The sequence below is a fragment of the Anolis sagrei genome, chromosome 2 (genome assembly GCF_037176765.1).
Source record: "Anolis sagrei isolate rAnoSag1 chromosome 2, rAnoSag1.mat, whole genome shotgun sequence".
In the NCBI taxonomy this organism is placed as follows: domain Eukaryota; kingdom Metazoa; phylum Chordata; class Lepidosauria; order Squamata; family Dactyloidae; genus Anolis; species Anolis sagrei.
The window spans coordinates 211282818-211302870 of NC_090022.1; the positions used below are offsets into that span (position 1 = coordinate 211282818).

The 20053-nt window shown below is 38.9% G+C and overlaps 1 protein-coding gene across 4 annotated transcripts in view; it reads left to right on the forward strand.

The window, feature by feature from the left end:
* Positions 1-20053, forward strand: part of SLC24A2 (solute carrier family 24 member 2) — a 108087-nt gene that overhangs the window by 55415 nt on the left and 32619 nt on the right. For 3 of the 4 annotated variants that reach the window (XM_060762437.2, XM_060762438.2, XM_060762441.2), the window contains 2 exons: positions 105-213; positions 17098-17148. In XM_060762437.2, coding sequence (XP_060618420.2) covers positions 105-213; positions 17098-17148 — 160 coding nt within the window. The remainder of the gene's footprint in view (positions 1-104; positions 214-17097; positions 17149-20053) is intronic. The other variant, XM_060762442.2, reaches the window with a different exon arrangement.

Consider the following 20053-nt stretch of genomic DNA (forward strand, 5'->3'; position numbering starts at 1 on the left):
GGTTTAGGTATGTGTGAGAAGTGTTGCTGCTTTGGAATGCAATGCAATAAATACACTTCCTAAAAGGCATTCAAAATCTCTCCTTTTCCTTCCTGCTGTTTTAGACAAAGCCACGTCTCCAGCGGGGTGGAAGCTCTGCATCTCTGCACAATAGTCTCATGAGGAACAGCATTTTCCAACTTATGATTCACACCCTTGACCCACTTGCTGAAGGTATCACTATAATGACAACAGTTTCCTATCTTGTTTCCTCACTGTGTAGATACTGTTTAAAATTATTTTCAGCAGCTAATACTTCTTCTCCCCTGTTCTCTGTGGACACATTTCATAAGTGCATGTTTCCTGTTAAATCTCAGTAGGACGTGCATGCCTGTAAAACCTTCCCACGCACAAATGTTTATAAAGTGCCTGTTGTAATATAGCCCCTGCTGAAGTCATTCCTCTCCTTTCAGTAGCTTTTAAATAGGTAAATTGAATTGTGCATAAAATGTTTGTATGGAAAGGGCTGTTCTTATAAGGACAAAACTGAGCTTTCCTACAAGTAAAAAATATCTTTTTTTGGAACAAGACTCTCTTTTGAAAATTGTTGCATTCCTCAACAGAATTGAAGTCTTTATATGCAACTGATAACAATGACTCAAATGATTGTTCTGTACTAAAAGTGCAAGGAAAACAGGTTCCACCTCAAAGCTTTTAAATTCCATTATTGAAATGCAAAAGCTCCACAGCAATCTGAACTAACAATTTCACTTCAAATTATAAAAGTTAACATTGCTCAGTATAAGAGGTGAGCGTGCAATTCTGTCATCCTCTTGTTCTATGTTTTGTTCTGTTTTGTCACCATGTCTTTGCCCAAATAAGCCCATTTATTGCTATGTTATATCAAAAACAATTTTAGATCACTTTGAGTTTTTTAAAGTTATGTTTTACTGAAACCATGCACAATTGGTGCTGAAAATACTGATAATATTGACTCTAGAATGGGAATGTTGGCTTTTTATTTTTTTCTTAATAAATCATAAGTGACTGAACAATATTCTTCCACCTCAGGTGAGAAACAAGGCACATGATCAAAAGTTGTGCTTGCATAAAATTCCTGTTTGAAAGCATATCTGGCTTTTAGGCCCAGGTATCTGTGCTAAAGCAGCCTTCTGACATTAGAGCAAATTTCTTATTGGAATAACTCTTGTTAATTACATAAGGTTCAGAGAGACATGCTACTCAATTTCTGTGATATTCTAAAAGGGTTTAGATAAAAAAAAATTGAATTTCAATGTGAGAATGAATACTCAATAATATTATTATCATTGCTAACACAGAGAGAGAGAGTCCCCAGTGGCGCAGTGGGTTAAACTGCTGAGCTGCTGAACTTGCTGACCGAAATGTCGGCGGTTTGAATCCAGGTTGGCAGGAGCTCCCACTGTTAGCCCCAGCTTCTGCCAACATAGCAGTTTGAAAACATGCAAGTGTGAGTAGATCAATAAGTACCGTTCCGACAGGAAGGTAATGGCACTCCATGCAGTCATGCCGATCACAAGACCTTGGAGGCATCTATGGACAATACTGGCTCTTCAGCTTAGAAATGGAGATGAGCACCACTCCCCAGAGTCGGACATGAGTAGACTTCATGTCAAGGAAAAACCTTTACTTAACACAGAGAAATTTTTCTTCAGGTTGGTTGTGAAAATGCCACCATCTTTTTAAAGCTTTCTTAAAAAGACACGAAAGGCATATAGAAAATATTAATAAAAAGAACGATGGATGGAAGGAAGGAAAGAAGGAAGGAAGGAAGGAAGTTGGGTTAAACATTATGACATGATTCCCAACATAAACTACATGTTTATGTTTGGTTCTGAAAGTACTTGGGTCAGTAGATCCTATAGACTTTAACCTCCCATTTGTCAGCTTGGCTACTTAAGCAGTGGTTTTTTTTCTTATCCTGTATATATGTATAATCGCAAACATATGTTGCTTTTTAGCCAATGTAACGAGGCAATGATAAATGGCAGATAAATTCTGTAGTAAAGAAAGCACCACTTCCCTAGACCCATGGATAAGAAAACCCAGATTCACTTTGGATCCACTGCTGGCTGTCCACACAAAGGGTTTTAGGGGTTCAACCAACTTTGCCCCACTTTGGGGAAAGTTGGCAGAAATGCTAGAAACTCCGGAGTATCCCACAGCTTTGGGACAGTCACGACAGGGAGATTGGCTCTGATTTGGAATAATCCACTGTCCAGATGGGATACTGGCGCCATCACCCTTTTCCTTCACCAATCATTGTAAGGTAGTGGTTCTCAACCTGTGGCTCCCTAGATGTTTTGGCCTCCAGCTCCCAAAAATCCTAACAGCTGGACCACTGGCTGGGATTCCTGAGAGTTGTAGGCCAAAACACCTGGGAACCCACTGGTTGAGAACCACTGTTGTAAGCGAAAGGCATGAACAACACCTGTGTCGCTGTTGCCTGTTTCATCCAACCTCCTGGCTGTTGCAAGTGCCCCATTTTGACATAACCAACACTTGATTCTACTGTATTCAACTGTTCTTTTTACCACTGTTCAAGAGGAATATTAACCAGCTGGATACTCTACATTATGAGGAGTAGCTTAGAGAATGTGTTTAGCCTGGAAACGAAAGGTTAAGAGGAGACTTGATAGCCATTTTAAAACTATTTGAATGGATGTTGAATTGATGATGGAGCTCGCTTGTTTTCTGCTGCTCCAGAGACTAGGACATTGAGCAATGGAACAAAACAAAGAGATTCCACCTGAATATTAGAAATAACTTCCTGAATATTAGAAATTGCTGCTTGACAGTTGAGTAATGAATATGCTACTCTAGAGGATGATGGTGTCTCCTTCATTGGAAGTTTTTAGACAAGAGGTTGGAAGATCATGTGTTGGGAGTGTTTGGATCGACTATACCTGCATGACAGAATGGGGATGGTCTGGATGGCCCTTGTGGTCTCTTCCAACTTTATGATTCTGTTATTGACTTATTCTCCAAAATAGACCATAACATACTATACAACTAATTTACAGTAAAAGGGAATAACCCAATAATCTTGTCAAATAATTTCTGTATACAGAATACAAATTCTCAAGGGCAGCCATTGCAACTTATCTCTCCTCAGATGGGATGATTTCACCAGGTTGGTTTCTAAACACATATCCTTCTATAGAAAGATACTGGAGACCTCATTTGAGAAAAAAGATACACCTGCAGGAAGAAAAGCTGCAAATGCAGCTAAATATTCCCTCAAGTATCTGCAAATTCACCCCTTCTTCCGAAGGAAACCTAAAACCTTTCCATCTCAGCTCTTATCAAGTACACAAAGGAGAATCGGACATATCTGTTCTTGTTTTTGCACTATTCATTCTCCTTCAATGTCAATATATTTTTGTTAGAATTCTTTTAAGGTGTACTACCTCAGTATGCATACCAAACTGGGTTTTTAAAAAATGAAAATGTATTAAAATGATAGTGGCTATGCGGGATTGATAGTAGTAAGATAAATAGATTAAAATGAATTTCCACCAGCTAAAATGGTTGCTTTTGTAGGCCATTTAAATGCCCATCGTGATTAAATGGCAAGTGTGGGGGATTACCCTGATGATTACTTCTTTCATTGGGGATTTTGAAGGCATAGGTTTCTGTTTGTAAGTCCAAAATAACAGAAAATTGCATTTTTATCATCTTATCTAATATGAAATGGAAATAAATGGCATTCTAATGGCAGAGATGGTGCTAGTTTATGCAGTGAAAAATGCACTTTTTATCTACTGTAGAATAATAAAGAGGCCTGTGTTATTATATATTTTCAAACAGTTTAGCAGAATTTCCAGGTAGAGCTTAAACTGTGAAATAAAATTGGGAAAATGTTTATAGAGTTTTAATTTTACCTTTACTGTTGGAAGAAAGTTCAGCCTGGGAAAAGAAATTGCCCTCACTTAACTTTGAGCACTATCCATAAAAAATCTGTTTAAAATATGATATTAAATAATAGGCATGTCTCCTCCAACCTTTTTATCCCTTTCTTCCATTAAGATACATTAATTGACTTGAAATCAAAGAAAATAAGGAAGGAAGATATACATTTTCCTTTGTTTGTAAAAATGGATGATTTTCCTGACTTTAACCATTAATCTCAACAGTAACAATGACAAATCACAAATGTTATCAAAACATATAATGAGTGGATCCCACCAAACTTGTCTACCCACTCTATTTATATCCAAGGGCAGAATACTTTTTCCCCCAAATCACTAAACTGTCAAGCTTTATCAAAGATTTTTCATAAAGCAAAGTTATTTTCAGGCATGGTTTCTATAGGGTTTTTTTTCTAAATAGGCAAGACACTTTTCTTGCTGGGAACAAGTGATGGCACCCCACTTCAAACTCAGAGTAGGATACATACAGCAAATATACTCTTGTTCCTTGAGTGCAAAGACTGGGAGCAGCTTGGCATGAACAGGACAGGTTCTTGTTGCTTCTTATGCTGCTTTGCATTTGCAAAAGAAGGGGGGGGGGAGATCATTTTGTGCATTTTGGGAAGCTCTACATGGACTAGTTTGAACACTCCATGTTTAGTATGTTAGCTATGTTAGAAGGAAAGTATTTGGGATAACCAATACCCTACATCATCAGACATAGTTATAACAATGGAGTGGCATCATTATTGGTAACTTCTACCATAACCACCCCCCCCCCCCCAACCTAACTATTAAGGCAGGCAGCATCCCAACCAAGGGGTTTCCTGTGCATTATGGAACAAAGTACAGGCAGTCCCCGGGTTACAGACCATATAAGTTCTGTAGGTCTGTTCTTAAGTTGAGTTTGTTTGTAAATTGGAACAGATAGATATTTACAATGTAACGCCAGCTATTTTTTTAGCCTGAAGGATGAATGTCCCTGTAATGTTTCTTTTGCCATCTGTTCCCCTGTTCAGAAGATTTCACCTCACTTTCTGTCTCTGGGACCTTCCATACAGCCCTATATCTCAGAAAATCAAGGCAGAAAATCCCACAATGTCTGCTTTGCACTGGGTTATCTGAGCACACACTCAGATAATGTGGGATTTTCAGTCTTGATATTCTGGGTTATAGGGCTGTGTAGAAGGACCCTTTGTGACAATTGGATTTTGAAAACTTTGGCATGTTGTGGAAACAAGGATTGGTGAGAAAGCTTCAGTAGAGACAACTTTTCCCCATGATAACTTTTTCAAGAGGGTATTTCCCTTCCCAGGGGGAGATTTCATCTCAATTCTTGTTGTCTCACCACTGTTCTTAACTATGAGTCAGATGTAAGTCAGATGTCTGTAACCCAGAGACTGCCAGTACTAGGAAATAACGACTTTAGTGCTATCCTGTATGAGGGACATGAGACATGAAGCTGGAAAGTGCTCTTGGGGTCCTATCTCACCTTCTTCTCTGAAGTAACCCCATAATGGAGAGAATGGCACACCCGTATATTGAAAGCTATTTTGTTGGGGCACCAGGTCATGTCTGGTTGTTACCTACCATAAATATGAATCCCAAAAGTTGTTAGAGCAATGCTCCATCTTATAATCTCATAAACACTAAACAGCCTTTGTTTTTTAGATGTACAGTAGAATCTGGTTTATCCAATATACACAGGTCGCCAGAACGTTGAATAAGCAAAAATGTTGGATAATAAGGAGGGATTAGGGAAAAGCCTATTAAACATCAAATTATGTTATGATTTTACAAATTAAACACTAAAACATCGTGTTTTGCAACAAATTGACAGAAAAAGCAGTTCAATACTCAGTAACGTTATGTAGTAATTGCTGTATTTACTAATTTAGCACCAAAACATCACAATATATTGAAACAGCTGTGGATCTGGGCAGGAGCCAGACTGTATTGGATATTACAGAACTTTGGATGCATGAAGGTTGGATAAGTGAGACTCCACAGTATTACAGTCCCAGAAGATTTCTGGCAGTACATTCCACCTTAAGGATCCTCCCTTTACATACAAAATAGTGCAATTTAATTCAGGCAGATTTAAAATTTAATTTTACTGAGTGCATTAACCTGGAGTAATTTTCTGATCTAAATTAGAATTCTATGTATTTTAAGGTATAGAGGTACCTTATGCTGTAGGAATGTCTATTAGTATTCCTAGGAAGGTACCCAGACACTCATTCACAAGATTTTGTCCAGCTACAAATACTCGCAGGTAGGGTACTTGCAGGCGGACAAAAATTGGTTCTGTGGAAGACATTATCATACTGATTTATATATCATCCTCGCATCCATCCTTGTTTGCAACAAAAAAGGAGCCAACACGAATTTATGTAATTATTATGGACTAGACAGATAACAGAAATTTGTATCTTTGCCTTATATTTTTATAATAATTCTGCAAAATGTGTTGGGAGCACTAAAGTGTCCCATCTACTTAAATGAAGGTTACTATGTGGAACCTTTTGTTTTTGCCACCCTAAGACTGGGAATCAGCTTCACAAATAGGACTTTTTGTGCTTCTGATGCAAATCCCCAGCCCTAGAAGTTTCTCATTCCTGGTTTAGAGAAAAATGTGATATTGACAATTGCCACAATTTTGAAATATATTAAGGGGAAAAAACTAAAGATCCTAACATCTTCCCCAGTATCTTTACCTAAATGAATATGCAGGTAGAGTAATTTTTGAGAGACAAAAATTGGTTCTGTGGAAGACATTATCTTGCCAATTTATTTTTCATAAGGGTTTAAAGCATGCCATGGTTAGCTGATCCTATGATTTGATTTTCCCCAGGAATGGAGATTTGGAAAAAGCTGATATCTTGCATTATACAGTTAATACAACTGTCAGTTTATGAAAGATTGATAGTGAATTCTCATGAAAGTCAAATTTGGTGCCTCATGTTGAATGTCATGAATGCTGAGTGATACAAGATCCAACTTATGGAGTTGCTGTTGAGGTTGAGAAGAGGAAAATGACTTTGCAACTTGGGACTAAAATAGTTTACCCAGTAGCTTTTCTGCATATGATACATTGCAATGGAGCACAACAACACAAGGTTCTTGATAGTCACAGTAATCTGAATATCATATAGCATGATTTACTGCTAAAATAAATCCAAGATAAATTGGTGTAACAAATAAATTACAAATGCTAATCAGGATATACAATTTGCTTACACTCAAAATGCAAAAATTCTATTTCCTCCACCATGTTCAATTGGAGTACTGAATGTAATTGGTAATCCAACTACAATAAATCTGTCATTGGAAGAAGACTTAAAGTTTTGGGTCTGAATCCTATTGATAGTATCAAAACAACTAGATCAATGGAACCTATATAAATGTTGACTTTATCAAGGGTCCATTAATTGAATGGATATACACTAAACAAACTAATGATGGAATATACCCCTTTGCCTACAGTAACCTTTTGAAAGAGTAGAAGGAGTTATCAAAAGTCACTACCCCAATCTCTTTATTCCAGTGGATGCATCTGCTGGACCCCGAAACTCGTCTTCTTTCCAGCAGGGCGAATCTGACTGTCATCTCTACATAATTTAGTGGAGTAGATTCAGAGCCATGGCATTTTATATGAAATTTAGTGATGATCTCATTGAGCATAATCTCTTCAGCTTTAAATTAATAGCATTGATAATATACCCTTCAGGCCACGAGCCTTGCCAGCAGATTTCATTCATTTTGTTGTAGTGTTTTCTGCTCTGTCATGTTTGGCATGTTTCTATTTGTGTCGTTTCTGTCCATCTGACCTTCCAAATCTGATTAAGAAATGACATTGGCCATTCAATACATCCCGCTCTTAAGTACAGATTTTAATTCAGATGTCATGAGGCATAGCTTGTTCCTTCAGAATGGTCATACTTCAAAGTGTATAATCTTTTCATCCCTCCCCTTCTGTTTTTTTTATTGTTATACTTATTTCATTTATTTGCCCCAGCTATCTTTTTCTTGAAACATAGAGTTGAGTGTTGTTTGGCTTTGGGTTTTTTTTTTGGAGGGGGGGGGGGGTTGCATATTTATTTTGTTCCCTCGCCTTCTCAATTGTTATGCCCCTTTTAGATTTGTCTTGTGAATTCCTTATCCACTTGTCAGGACATTTTTTCGCCTGCAGTTCAGTGATGAGCAAACCATCTTTTGAGACAGGAATAGGCAAAACAGTGGGTTGGCAGTCGAATTTCAGCCTTCGAGATTCACACAGGCTGCCAAAAGTGTTCAGAAAATTTAAAAGAAAATGCTTTAGTTTTGAAAAATGGATAGGTTTTAATGTTAAGTAATACAGGTGACCTGCAAACAATTGAAAAGTTAAGTAATACAGGTGACCTGCAAATAATTGAATTTCTAATCCTGGAGACTTCCAGGATCAGCAGTTTATCTTTAAAAAAAAAGAACAAAATAAATAGGCTAAATGGGTTAAGATGAATTTAAAGACAGCAAGAGCTCTATAGACCACATACAACCTGAGGGCTACACTTTGCCCATCTCTTTCCTTAAATTTGAAGGCACGGTTTGTTGTTGTTAATTGTAATCAAGTTGACTTTGACTTGTAGTGACTACATGAATGAGAGACCTTTCAGGCCATCCTATCATCAACAGCCTTCTTCAGATCTTGCCAACTCAGAGCTGTGGCACCTTGAGTCTATCCTACAGTAGCTTCAAACAACTAAGATATATTCGAAGTAAAGGTCTAGAAACCAAATATTGTAAATACCTTCTTAAAGATCTGGGAATGTTTGTCTTGGAGAAGAGAAAACTGAGAGATTACTCCACAGAATATCTGAAGAGTTGTTCTGTGGAAGACAGAGCAATCTGTAGGGGTAGGACCTGAACCAGTGGGTTCAAATTGCAAGCAAGAAGATTCAAATTATTACAAAGACTGTCCTTGGTGGGAAAAGTTGATTCACCGTGCAATAAGATTGTGGACTCTCCTTCTCCATCCTTGAACTGAAGTTAATGACTGTCACTTAGGAGGTAGTGTTTAGTCATATATGACTGCATCACAGGAGATAGGAGTAGATGTCCTTTATGATTCCTTCCAACCGTATGATTCTATGCATGAAGTGAAATACCCTTTTTGATCTACTTTGTATAGAAGTATGAGAGAGCTTCTTGGAATGAAATGCTTTAATTCCAACACTATTTATACTATACACAAACCACAGTGCAGTTTTTTTTTAGTATATTGTAAATTCCAAAGTTTAGCTTGTACACAATAACTGGACAGCCAACCTACAATGTGATTTAAATTCCAATAATTTTGGTTCAAATTTTGCTTCAAATCCAGTGCACAAGTGAACAACTGATATGTTTTTGTGCATATACACAAGTCTTCCGAATCTGGTGAAGAGTGTAAGATATTTGTGCCCCTGTTGCAGGTTCATATTTTATAGTTTTTTCACATATAGCTTGGAAAAGGCTACTTTATTGGACATGGGCAATAACTGTGCTGCCTTGAGATTCTCATACAAAAAAACAAAACACCTCTTAGCTCTAATTTGAAAAGACAATTATATCAAGAGGATAATCCCCTAGATCAGTGGTTCCCAACCTTCCTAATGCAGCGACCCCTTTATACAGTTCCTTATGTTGTGGTGACCCCCAACCATAAAATTATTTTCGTTGCTACATCATAACTCTAATTTTGCTATTGTTATGAATTATCATGGAAATATCTGATATGCAGGATGTATTTTCATTCACAGGACCAAATTTGGCACAAGTACCCGATACACCCAAATTTGAATACTGGTGGGGTTGGGGGGGATTGATTTTGTCATTCGAGAGTTGTAGTTGCTGGGATTTATAGTTAGCCTACAATCAAAGAGCATTCTGAACTCCACCAACAATGGAATTGAACCAGTCTTGGCATACAGAACTCCCATGACCAACAGAAAATACCGGAAGGGTTTGGTGGGCATTGACCTTGAGTTTGGGAGTTGCAGTTAATCTACTTCCACTGTGGACTCAAACAATGATGGATCTGGACCAAATTTGGCACGAATACTCACTATACCCAAATGTAAACACTGGTGGAGTTTGGGGAAAATACACGTTGATGACATTTGGAAATTGTAATTGCTGGGATTTACAGTTCACCTACAATCAAAGAGCATTCTGAACCCCACCAATGAGAGAATTGGACCAAACTTCCCACACAGAACTCCCGTGACCAAGACAAAATACTGTGTTTTCCAATGGTATTTGGCGACACCCCCCCCCCCCCCCAGGAGTCCCAACCATAAGCTGCCCTTGGGTTATCAGTGATCTCATAGAAAATGATTATAGAATATAGAGAGAAGGTGTTTTTGTTAACATCTAACATAGTTTTATTTGAAAGGTTAAATGATAACTTCCTTGTTTTTGCATATAAATTTTCTGGAAGCCCTCTTAAAAAACAAAAGGATTCCGTCAATAATACTGCAAGGTGGCCTCTTTTTACCATTTGTCTTCCTTTTCAATGCTTTGCTCTTCTTTTTAGTCCTATAGCAAATGTCAGGTCAGTAATATTCATATTGAGTGTCAATCAAGGGCTGGTTATTTTTTAACTTAAAAAATCATTTTAATTTCGTGTTTTAATTATTTTACAAATAAAAATAAACAACAAACAAGAGTTTATAAGTCTTAAATTGAATGAGTAGTCTAGCAACAAAAGAAATGCGGAGGCAAGGCGTGTTTCATTTTAGGAGGAAAAAACAAACATGTCAATTTTGAAGCAGTTAAGATGGGCAACTGCTTCAAAATTGACATGTTTGTTTTTTCCTCCTAAAATGAAACACGTCTTGCCTCCGCATTTCTTTCGTTGTTAGACTACTCAAGAAAGACGGCTTTACACATGGACTTCACCAGATGGTCAGCACCGAAATCAGATTGACTACATCCTTTGCAGCCAAAGGTGGCGGACATCCATCCAGTCGGTGAAAACAAGACCTGGGGCTGACTGTAGCTCAGATCACGAACTTCTTATTGCTCAATTTAAAATAAAACTAAAGAGATCAGGGAAAATACACAGACCAGTTAGATAAGATCTCACTAACATTCCTAGCAAATATACAGTGGAAGTGAAGAACAGATTTGAAGGACTAGATGTAGTAAACAGAGTCCCAAAAGAACTATGGGCAGAAGGCCGCGACATTGTTCAGGAGGTGGCAACAAAGTACGTCCCAAAGAAAAAGAAAACGAAGAAGGCAAAATGGTTGTCTGCTGAGACACTGCAAGTAGCCCAAGAAAGGAGGAAAGCAAAAGGAAACAGTGATAAGGGGAGATATGCCCACTTAAATTCCAGAGGTTAGCCAGAAGAGATAAGGAACTATTTTTAAATAAACAATGCATGGAAGTGGAAGAAGACAACAGAATAGGAAGGACAAGAGATCTCTTCCAGAAAATTAGAAATATTGGAGGTAAATTTCAGGCAAAAATTGGTATGATAAGAAACAAAGATGGCAGGGACCTAACAGAAGCTGAAGAGATCAAGAGAAGGTGGCGAGACTATACAGAAGATCTGTATAGGAAGGATAATAATATCGAGGATAGTTTTGACAGTGTGGTGAATGAATTAGAACCAGACATCCTGAGGAGTGAGGTTGAATGGGCCTTAAGAAGCATTGCTAACAACAAGGCAGCAGGAGACGACGGGATCCCAGCTGAACTGTTTAAAATCTTAAAAGATGATGCTGTCAAGGTGATGCATGCCATATGCCAGCAAATATGGAAAACACAAGAATGGCCATCAGACTGGAAAAAATCAACTTATATCCCCATACCAAAAAAGGGAAATGCGAAAGACTGCTCAAACTTCTGTACAGTGGCCCTTATTTCTCATGCCAGTAAGGTAATGCTCAAGATCCTGCAAGGAAGACTCCAGCAATACATGGAGCGAGAGTTGCCAGATGTTCAAGCTGGGTTTAGAAAAGGCAGAGGAACGAGAGACCAGATTGCCAATATCCGCTGGATAATGGAGAAAGGCAGGGAGTTTCAGAAAACATCTACTTCTGCTTCATTGACTATTCTAAAGCCTTTGACTGTGTGGATCATAATAAATTGTGGCAAGTTCTTGGTGGGATGGGCATACCAAGCCACCTTGTCTCTCTCCTAAGGAATCTGTACAAGGACCAAGTAGCAACAGTCAGAACTGACCACGGAACAACAGACTGGTTCAAGATTGGGAAAGGCGTACGGCAAGGCTGCATACTCTCACCCAACCTTTTTAACTTGTATGCAGAACACATCATGCGATGTGCGGGGCTTGATGAATGCAAGGCTGGGGTGAAAATTGCTGGAAGAAACATTAACAACCTCAGATATGCAGATGACACCACTCTGATGGCTGAAAGCGAGGAGGAGCTGAGGAGCCTTCTAATCAAGGTGAAAGAAGAAAGTGCAAAAGCCGGGTTGCAGCTAAACATCAAAAAAACCAAGATTATGGGAACAAGAATGATTGACAACTGGAAAATAGAGGGAGAAAATGTGGAGGCCGTGACAGACTTTGTATTTCTAGGCGCAAAGATTACTGCAGATGCAGACTGTAGCCAGGAAATCAGAAGACGCTTACTTCTTGGGAGAAGAGCAATGTCCAATCTCGATAAAATAGTAAAGAGCAGAGACATCAGACTGGCAACAAAGATCCACCTAGTCAAAGCCATGGTATTCCCTGTAGTAACCTACGGATGTGAGAGCTGGACCTTAGGGAAGGCTGAGCGAAGGAAGATCGATGCTTTTGAGCTGTGGTGCTGGAGGAAAGTGCTGAGAGTGCCTTGGACTGCGAGAAGATCCAACCAGTCCATCCTCCAGGAAATAAAGCCCGAATGCTCATTGGAGGGAAGGATACTAGAGACAAAGTTGAAGTACTTTGGCCACATCATGAGGAGACAGGAAAGCCTAGAGAAGACAATTATGCTGGGGAAAGTGGAAGGCAAAAGGAAGAGGGGCCGACCAAGAGCAAGATGGATGGATGGCATCCTTGAAGTGACTGGACTGACCTTGAAGGAGCTGGGGGTGGTGACGGCCGACAGGGAGCTCTGGCGTGGGCTGGTCCATGAGGTCACGAAGAGTCGGAGGCGACTGAACGAATGAACAACAACAAGATGGGCAAAAGAGAGATAATATGGAAATGTTCCTGAAGTGAAAGCATTTTTTAAAGAAGAGAGCAGACAAGAACTATTGAAAATAGGTGCAGAACAAAATGATGGATGAATGCTTCTGTAATTACTTTTTAAGTCCTTCCATTAAAAGGAAGGAGAATAGTTACAATAATTCTACTATCCAGTTGTTGTTCTATGCCTCCAAGTTATTTCTAGCTTATAGTGACCTAAGAAAAACCTATTGTGGGGTTTTGTTAGCTAGAGGGGATTTACCTTTGACTTCTCTCTGAGGCTGTGTGTGTTGCTCAAAGTCACCCAGCAGCTCCTAGCAAATGCTTAGAAAGACTGTTGTAATGGAAAATCTAATACAACCTAGTGATCAGGAAGTCACTCTGTGATCAGTTTAATTTTTCATGATTTTTCACATGAGAATTTTTTAATCATTCAGAAGAAAAGTCTAAAAGGGGCTCGCACTCCCATGTCACCTTCCCATTACCTGAACAGTGGATAGTTTTCTTCTAATTGAAAAGTGTTGGTTGCATAATGCATTGCCTTTAGTACTTATGGTTCCAGGATATTACATAAGGCCTTTCTGATGCTTTGGCAAATAGATAGTGCTCCTGGGTGCAAACACTTTTCTTGCCCTGCCCATTAATTACAGTAATAAAATGTTGATATGCAACTTCATATTGTTCCAATTAAAGTTTTGCAAAGCATGTTGGATAAAGAAGGGGTCATATTGTCAAAAATAGGAAAGCTAAAGTTATGTCCCCACGTAATCCCCACATTGTGTTGTAACAGGGCTCATCTACACCAAGCAGTTAGCCCAGTATGAATCTAGGCCAAAGCCTCAGATCCAGCATATGTATGCAAGATCTGAGGCCATTGCCCAAGTGAACTGGTATTGCAGCAGCCTCACAAGGCTGTCACCTCCTTGATATAGTTATTGCTCCTAGTTGGCTATGGATATCCCTCTGAGCACCCAGATGTCATAATCACCTTTCTGTGGGGTGTCCCACACAACCAGCAAGAAGGAGGGGATTGATCTCCCTTTATTCTTGCTGGTCATGTGGGTACCATGTTCTAACATCAACTGCAGTGATAGCAGTGGCCAGGCACTCTGTGGCCAACTAAGGGTGGTGGTGTGGATGACATAGACATGAACCAACCACTTTCCCTGCTCTGATCGGCCCAGAGAAATGGTGATGGTGACAGATTCCATCTGGACACTGGACTGGACCAAATCAGACTCCGATTAAATGTCCATATTGCCCAAAAGCCCCTGGATCAGTGGTTCTCAACCTGTGGATCCCTAGATCTTTTGGCCTTCATCTCCCAGAAACCCTAACAGCTGGTAAACTGGCTGGGATTTCTGAGAGTTGTAGGCCAAAAACACCTGGGGACCCACAGGTTGAGAACCACTGCCCTGGATACTCAAGCAAACTCCATTGTATTTCTTGACTTTGTCTAAAATGGTGCAAAGTCAAGGTAATAAAAAAAAAACCCTGGGATATTTACCATAAGCTGCTGTGCATTGTGAAGACAGCCAGTGGTCCATTCACAGTGATCACAAGCTTTAGGAGGACTGTGAAAACAAAACTGTAGAACTAACTGGAAATTATGCCCAGTCTTGTTTGCTAAATAGAGTGACAGAAGAACAATATATCTGAGGTGCCACTATCTTTGCAAACTTCTGTTTACACTAGTTTGGAATGATGAATGGAGACACGTATTATTCAGTGGGATACAGTGGAGCCCCCGCTGGTGCAATGGGTTAAACCATTGTACCAACAGGACTGAAGACTGACAGGTCAGAGGTTCGAATCCAGGAAGAGCACGAATGAGCTCTGTCTGTCATTTCCAGCTCCCCGTGTGGAGACATGAGAGAAGCCTTCCACAAGGATGGTAAAACATCAAAACATCCCCTGGGCAATGTCCTTGCAGAATTCTTTCACACCAGAAGCGATTTGCAATTTCTCAAGTCACTCCTGACATGAACAAAAAGTGAGCTACACACGGCCCTGATTTGTGATGCCTTAATAAGTTAAAAGAACTGAAAAGAGTGGGAGGCTACACAAAAATCCCATGGAGTATGGAGGAATCATGTTGGGGTGGCAAATTATATAGTTTCTTAATATGCAGGGCTAGGTGCTCAATACAGTTAATGTACAAAACACATTTATTTAGTTATATCTTTTGTTTGCCCAGTAGCAATTTTTTGGGGAGACACATTGCAGCAAGCTAAAATAACACAATGCAAATTGCAGTGCTTTTTTAAAGAAAGATTGTACTGAAAATACATAAAAATAGCAATTAAAATCTAATATGTTTGAGAGAGAAGAAAACGTTTTCCAAGAAAGTTGGCTGAGGCTCCTTGGAAATAATATTCTCAAAATGGGTTGTGACAACTGAAAAGCCTGTTTTGATTATAGCTACCCAACAAACATCCGTCAGCAGGGAGTTCTAACAGAAAATATCTGAAGAAGCATCTGGGCAAAATGTGGGAAATTGACTGGAAACTAGTTCAGCTAGGAAAGGATGGATGCCCCCAGAACGTTTCATTCCCTGTTAGGAACTCTATAGCTACAGGTATTTTGAAGTACAGGCTGCCCTCCACATTTACAGGTTTAATCTCTGTGGGTTTTATTATTTGTTAATTTGATGAATATATTGTCTTCAGGAAGCTCAAGGGCCTCCAGGGCAATTCTCTGGTCAACTTGCTGGACGACCTACAAATTCCTAGAAAAAACACTCTTCCAGCACAATTCTGTGACTGACCTCCAGAATAATTTGACTATGGGGCCATGCTGGAGGACCTGTAGAGTTTCTCAGAGGTGTTCTCTCAGATAAGAATATAGTGGGCTTCTTATTTGCAGTTTTTCCACTTTTGCTCAGGTCCTGCATTTCTAACCCACATGAAAGTGATAAGCCTACTGTAATTGAAATTTTTGAAATGGCTTCAGAAATAGCTGTGTGTGCCATACGTTACAGCGATGTAACCACAAATTGGATGTCACTCCTTGAACATTATTAGAGTAGCGTGAGATTAGATCTACCAGGGAGTGAGTCTTCCAGCTAGACAGAGAATGAGAAAAAAGACATGCTGGTTGGGCATAAGAAACCTTTGTAAAAAAAAAAAAAGAAATGTGGGATGGTCAGGGGCCTTATTAACTGAGTCTTGTATATATTTCAGAATGATGGCAATAGCCATATTGTAATGCCACGTGTCTAAACCTAGTTGTATACTCTGGATCAGAAACATAGAGTGCGAAGGAACCTACATATCACCTAAATCCAAGTTTTAATGGATGGGCACCACTGTGTCACATACCAAAATATACCATATTTACTCAAATGTACTGTGCTATCCATTGTAATGTGCACCTCAGTTTTGAAGATACGCATTACAAAAATATTTGAATATTGCCTACTTTGGAATGGCCGACAAACAAGGGGAAGTCATTCCCTCCATTGGCCTGGTGAAGAGGCAGTGGCTTCCCAACTGAGGTCTCATTCACAATGTCTTCAAAACTGAGGGTGAGATTTTGAAGACCTTGTGAATGAGGCCAGTTGGAAAGTCATCTCTCCTCTGTATGGCCAAGGCTAGCAAGCTCGACATTATTGACATTATCGAATCTAATCGTACCTCACTTTTAGCAATGTAATTTAGCCCAAAAGCTGCACATTACATTCAGTAAATCTCATACTCAATACAGTTTATTGTAATATGCAACTATAACATTGCACAAATGTTGAACATAAAACAGACCTAAGATTGAATTATTCCCTAAGTCCATCTAAATATTACAGTCTGATGGTGTGAACAACGATATTTTGCAAAATCAGCCTGGACTATAGAAGTGATTCTTGTGAAAATCACATAATGTGCTGTTTTGACAACTTTTGTTTGCTGTTCATTGCTGTGAATGTTATTCAAAATATGTGAATGGATGTCAATTATCTTGAATGTCTGCTGGTTCCTTATCTCTGTGTCTTTTACTATGATATTGTAGAGCTTGGATCATATGGAAAGCTAAAATATTATGACACAATGACTGAAGAAGGTAAGAAATATTTTAGAATTTTTGTGTCAGCATTTTTTTACTCTTTAAACCAAATCTATTGCTATCCTTTTCTTCTTTTTGAAGTTTTTTGGTTCCTCTCTGCATGGTTTCACTGACATTTTGTGATGTGTTATCATCCTTCTTAACATTTTTAATACTTCCAAATTTTTTATTAACTTGCATTTCCCATTTTTTTCTTTTACTATCATACAGCAAATGTGTTTTTTCTTTAACATGGCCCACATTTTGACTAATCAATGTATATATATTATACATTTTTTAAAAAATCAATAAAATGTTTTTGTAATTGTTAATAGTAAAATTCAGGAAGAAATTATAAACATTGACTTATTATCTGGGCTATTTATTTATACCTTTTATATGTCACCTTTCTCCTGATGTAGAACCCAAGGTAGCTGAACCCAAGGTAGCTGAAAAAAATATAAAAACAGAAACAGCTGAAACTGGACAATACAATTTCAAACACAAATTTAAAAATCTAGATGTTTTGATCCTGCAAATATGTATTTGAATTGCAGATACCAGTCCCAAAATACAAGGGCCATACTATATTTCAAATACTGTACTCTAGAAAACACTTTTTTGTTATTAGTAGACAAGGTAAAATCAGGAATATAAAATCTTGAGATTTGTTCAATAAATTCCGCAATAATCTCAACTGAAAAAATACCAGTTGGCCCATTAACAGTATTCCCCTTCAAGAATCTTAGTAATGGTTTTTGGTATAATCTGTCATATGAGGACATGGTGTGGTTTTCCAGGTCTAACTTACGTTTTCTATACCCTGATTGCACCAAAATAAAACCAAGGATCTCCTATAGCAGTGATTCCCAAATTCTAGTTTTCCAAGTATTTGGATTCTCAGATGCATCACCTACCTGGGATTCTGGGAGCTGAAGTCCAAAACTCTTGGAAGGCTGGAGGTTAGGAAATGCTGTTCTTCAACACTGTGGGATTCTATTGCACAGGGTGAGACTTAGCAGCCTTCCAGATTTTGTTTGAAAGTTCCCATGACTTCACCATTGACAATGCTGGGTAGGGTTGTTGGGAGTTGCCACCCACCAACATCTGGAATGCCACAATTTGCCCACCCCTGCTATAGCAAATGTATAGAAATTGATGCTCAGATGTCACTCTACTGATAGCATTTGGGGAATTCTGTTTTGACAATTGGTTTGGCTTTGATTATTGTAGTTGCATTTGAATTCAGCTGCCAGATTGCCATTTATTGATTGTTTGGCTAATTAAATCATAAAGCTAATGTTGTGCAGACATGTGAATAACTTTATTTTTGTAGTACATGGAGTAAATCAGCATTTTGCTGTAAAAGAAGATGTACCAAAATGGATGTGGGAGCAAATTTGGCAATGTTTGAAAATTGCTCAGAAACTTCATTTGGTCCAAAGAGCAGACTCCTAACTGGGGCTGACTAGTGAGCATGCAGCAGCTCCACTGGCTGCCAACACATTTACGGGCACAATTCAAAGTGCTGGTTTAGATTTGCCATGTCCTATATGGCTCCGGACCAGGTTATCTGGCCATATCTCTTTCAATTAATCTGGGAGACATCTACAATCAACTGGGGAGAGCCTTCTCTCTGTCCCACCACCCACCCGAGCATATTGGGTGGGAGCACGGGCCTTTTTGGTGGCATCTCCCAGACTGTGGAACTCCCTTCCGAGAGAAACCAGAATGGCCCCAATCGTGCTGGCCTTTCACAAACAGGTCAAGACCTTCCTCTGCCAGCAGGCATTTGGGGAAGGATTGCGGGTGGGATTCAGGGGGTGGGGTGACAACTGTGAGTTTTAAAGGCTATTTTAAGTATGTTTATTTTGATCTGTTTTTATCAAACTGTACTATTCACTTTTTAACTTTTTCATTGCACTTTTTCAATTTAACTAAAGTGTGAGATTGTTAGCCACCTTGAGTCCCCACAGGGAGAAAGGCAGGGTATTAAATAAATAAATAAAATGGTTCCTGGCAGCTTAAGAAAAGCCATTATATCACACCCAACTGTCAACTGTTGCTTCCTCCTGATAAAACATTAATAAAGTAGTAATAGTCGTGCAAATAATGTGTTCAGTCCTTTACCTGAATGGCAGCAGAAGCCTGAATTCCCAACTAGGATGGATTGGAATGGAAAGGACCAGAAATTAAAAGAACAATCAGTGGGATTTGTGTAAGGATTGGCTCAGCATTGGTCCACTTTGGCTTGGACTAAGAGGATTCAGCCTGAACGTCAGTCCCAATAGGAACATTAAGAATGACTTTATTTATTTATTTATTTATTTTCAAATGCTTACTTAAATTCTATTTAAAAGCAGGAAAGAAAATAATACATTATAAATAACTAAAAGATTAAATTAGTTTCCAATTAGTCTTTGCAACTGCATTCTGACATGAAACTTATGTAGAACCAATGCATAACGTAGGCATTTATGCATTGATTCTACATAAGTTTCATGTCAGAATACAGGCAGGCAAATCATTGTTGTAGCTATCACATTTGGTGAATAATTCTTATTGCATGGCATCATGTACCTCCTACTGTATTGAAGAGAGCTGCGATTTTGAAGATGCTCAGCCCAATATGGATACATGATAGCACAGCTGTAGTGAGATAGCGGCTTCATGTGGTCAAGTCCAAAATCCATATCTTGCATGGACAGCAATGGAGTAGAACTGAGAAGTTTGACCCAGAATACAACCTTTAGAATGGAGGGTGTGAATTGAATAGCTTGCTTGCATCCCTCAAAACATTTATGTGGGGTGGACTTATTCTAGCAAGGGGCACACACCTATATTTCTGCTGGGAGAGGGAATCATAAAACAGATTTCCTTACCAGGACACTTCTAGGAGTGATGGTGTCACATTAAAAACAAA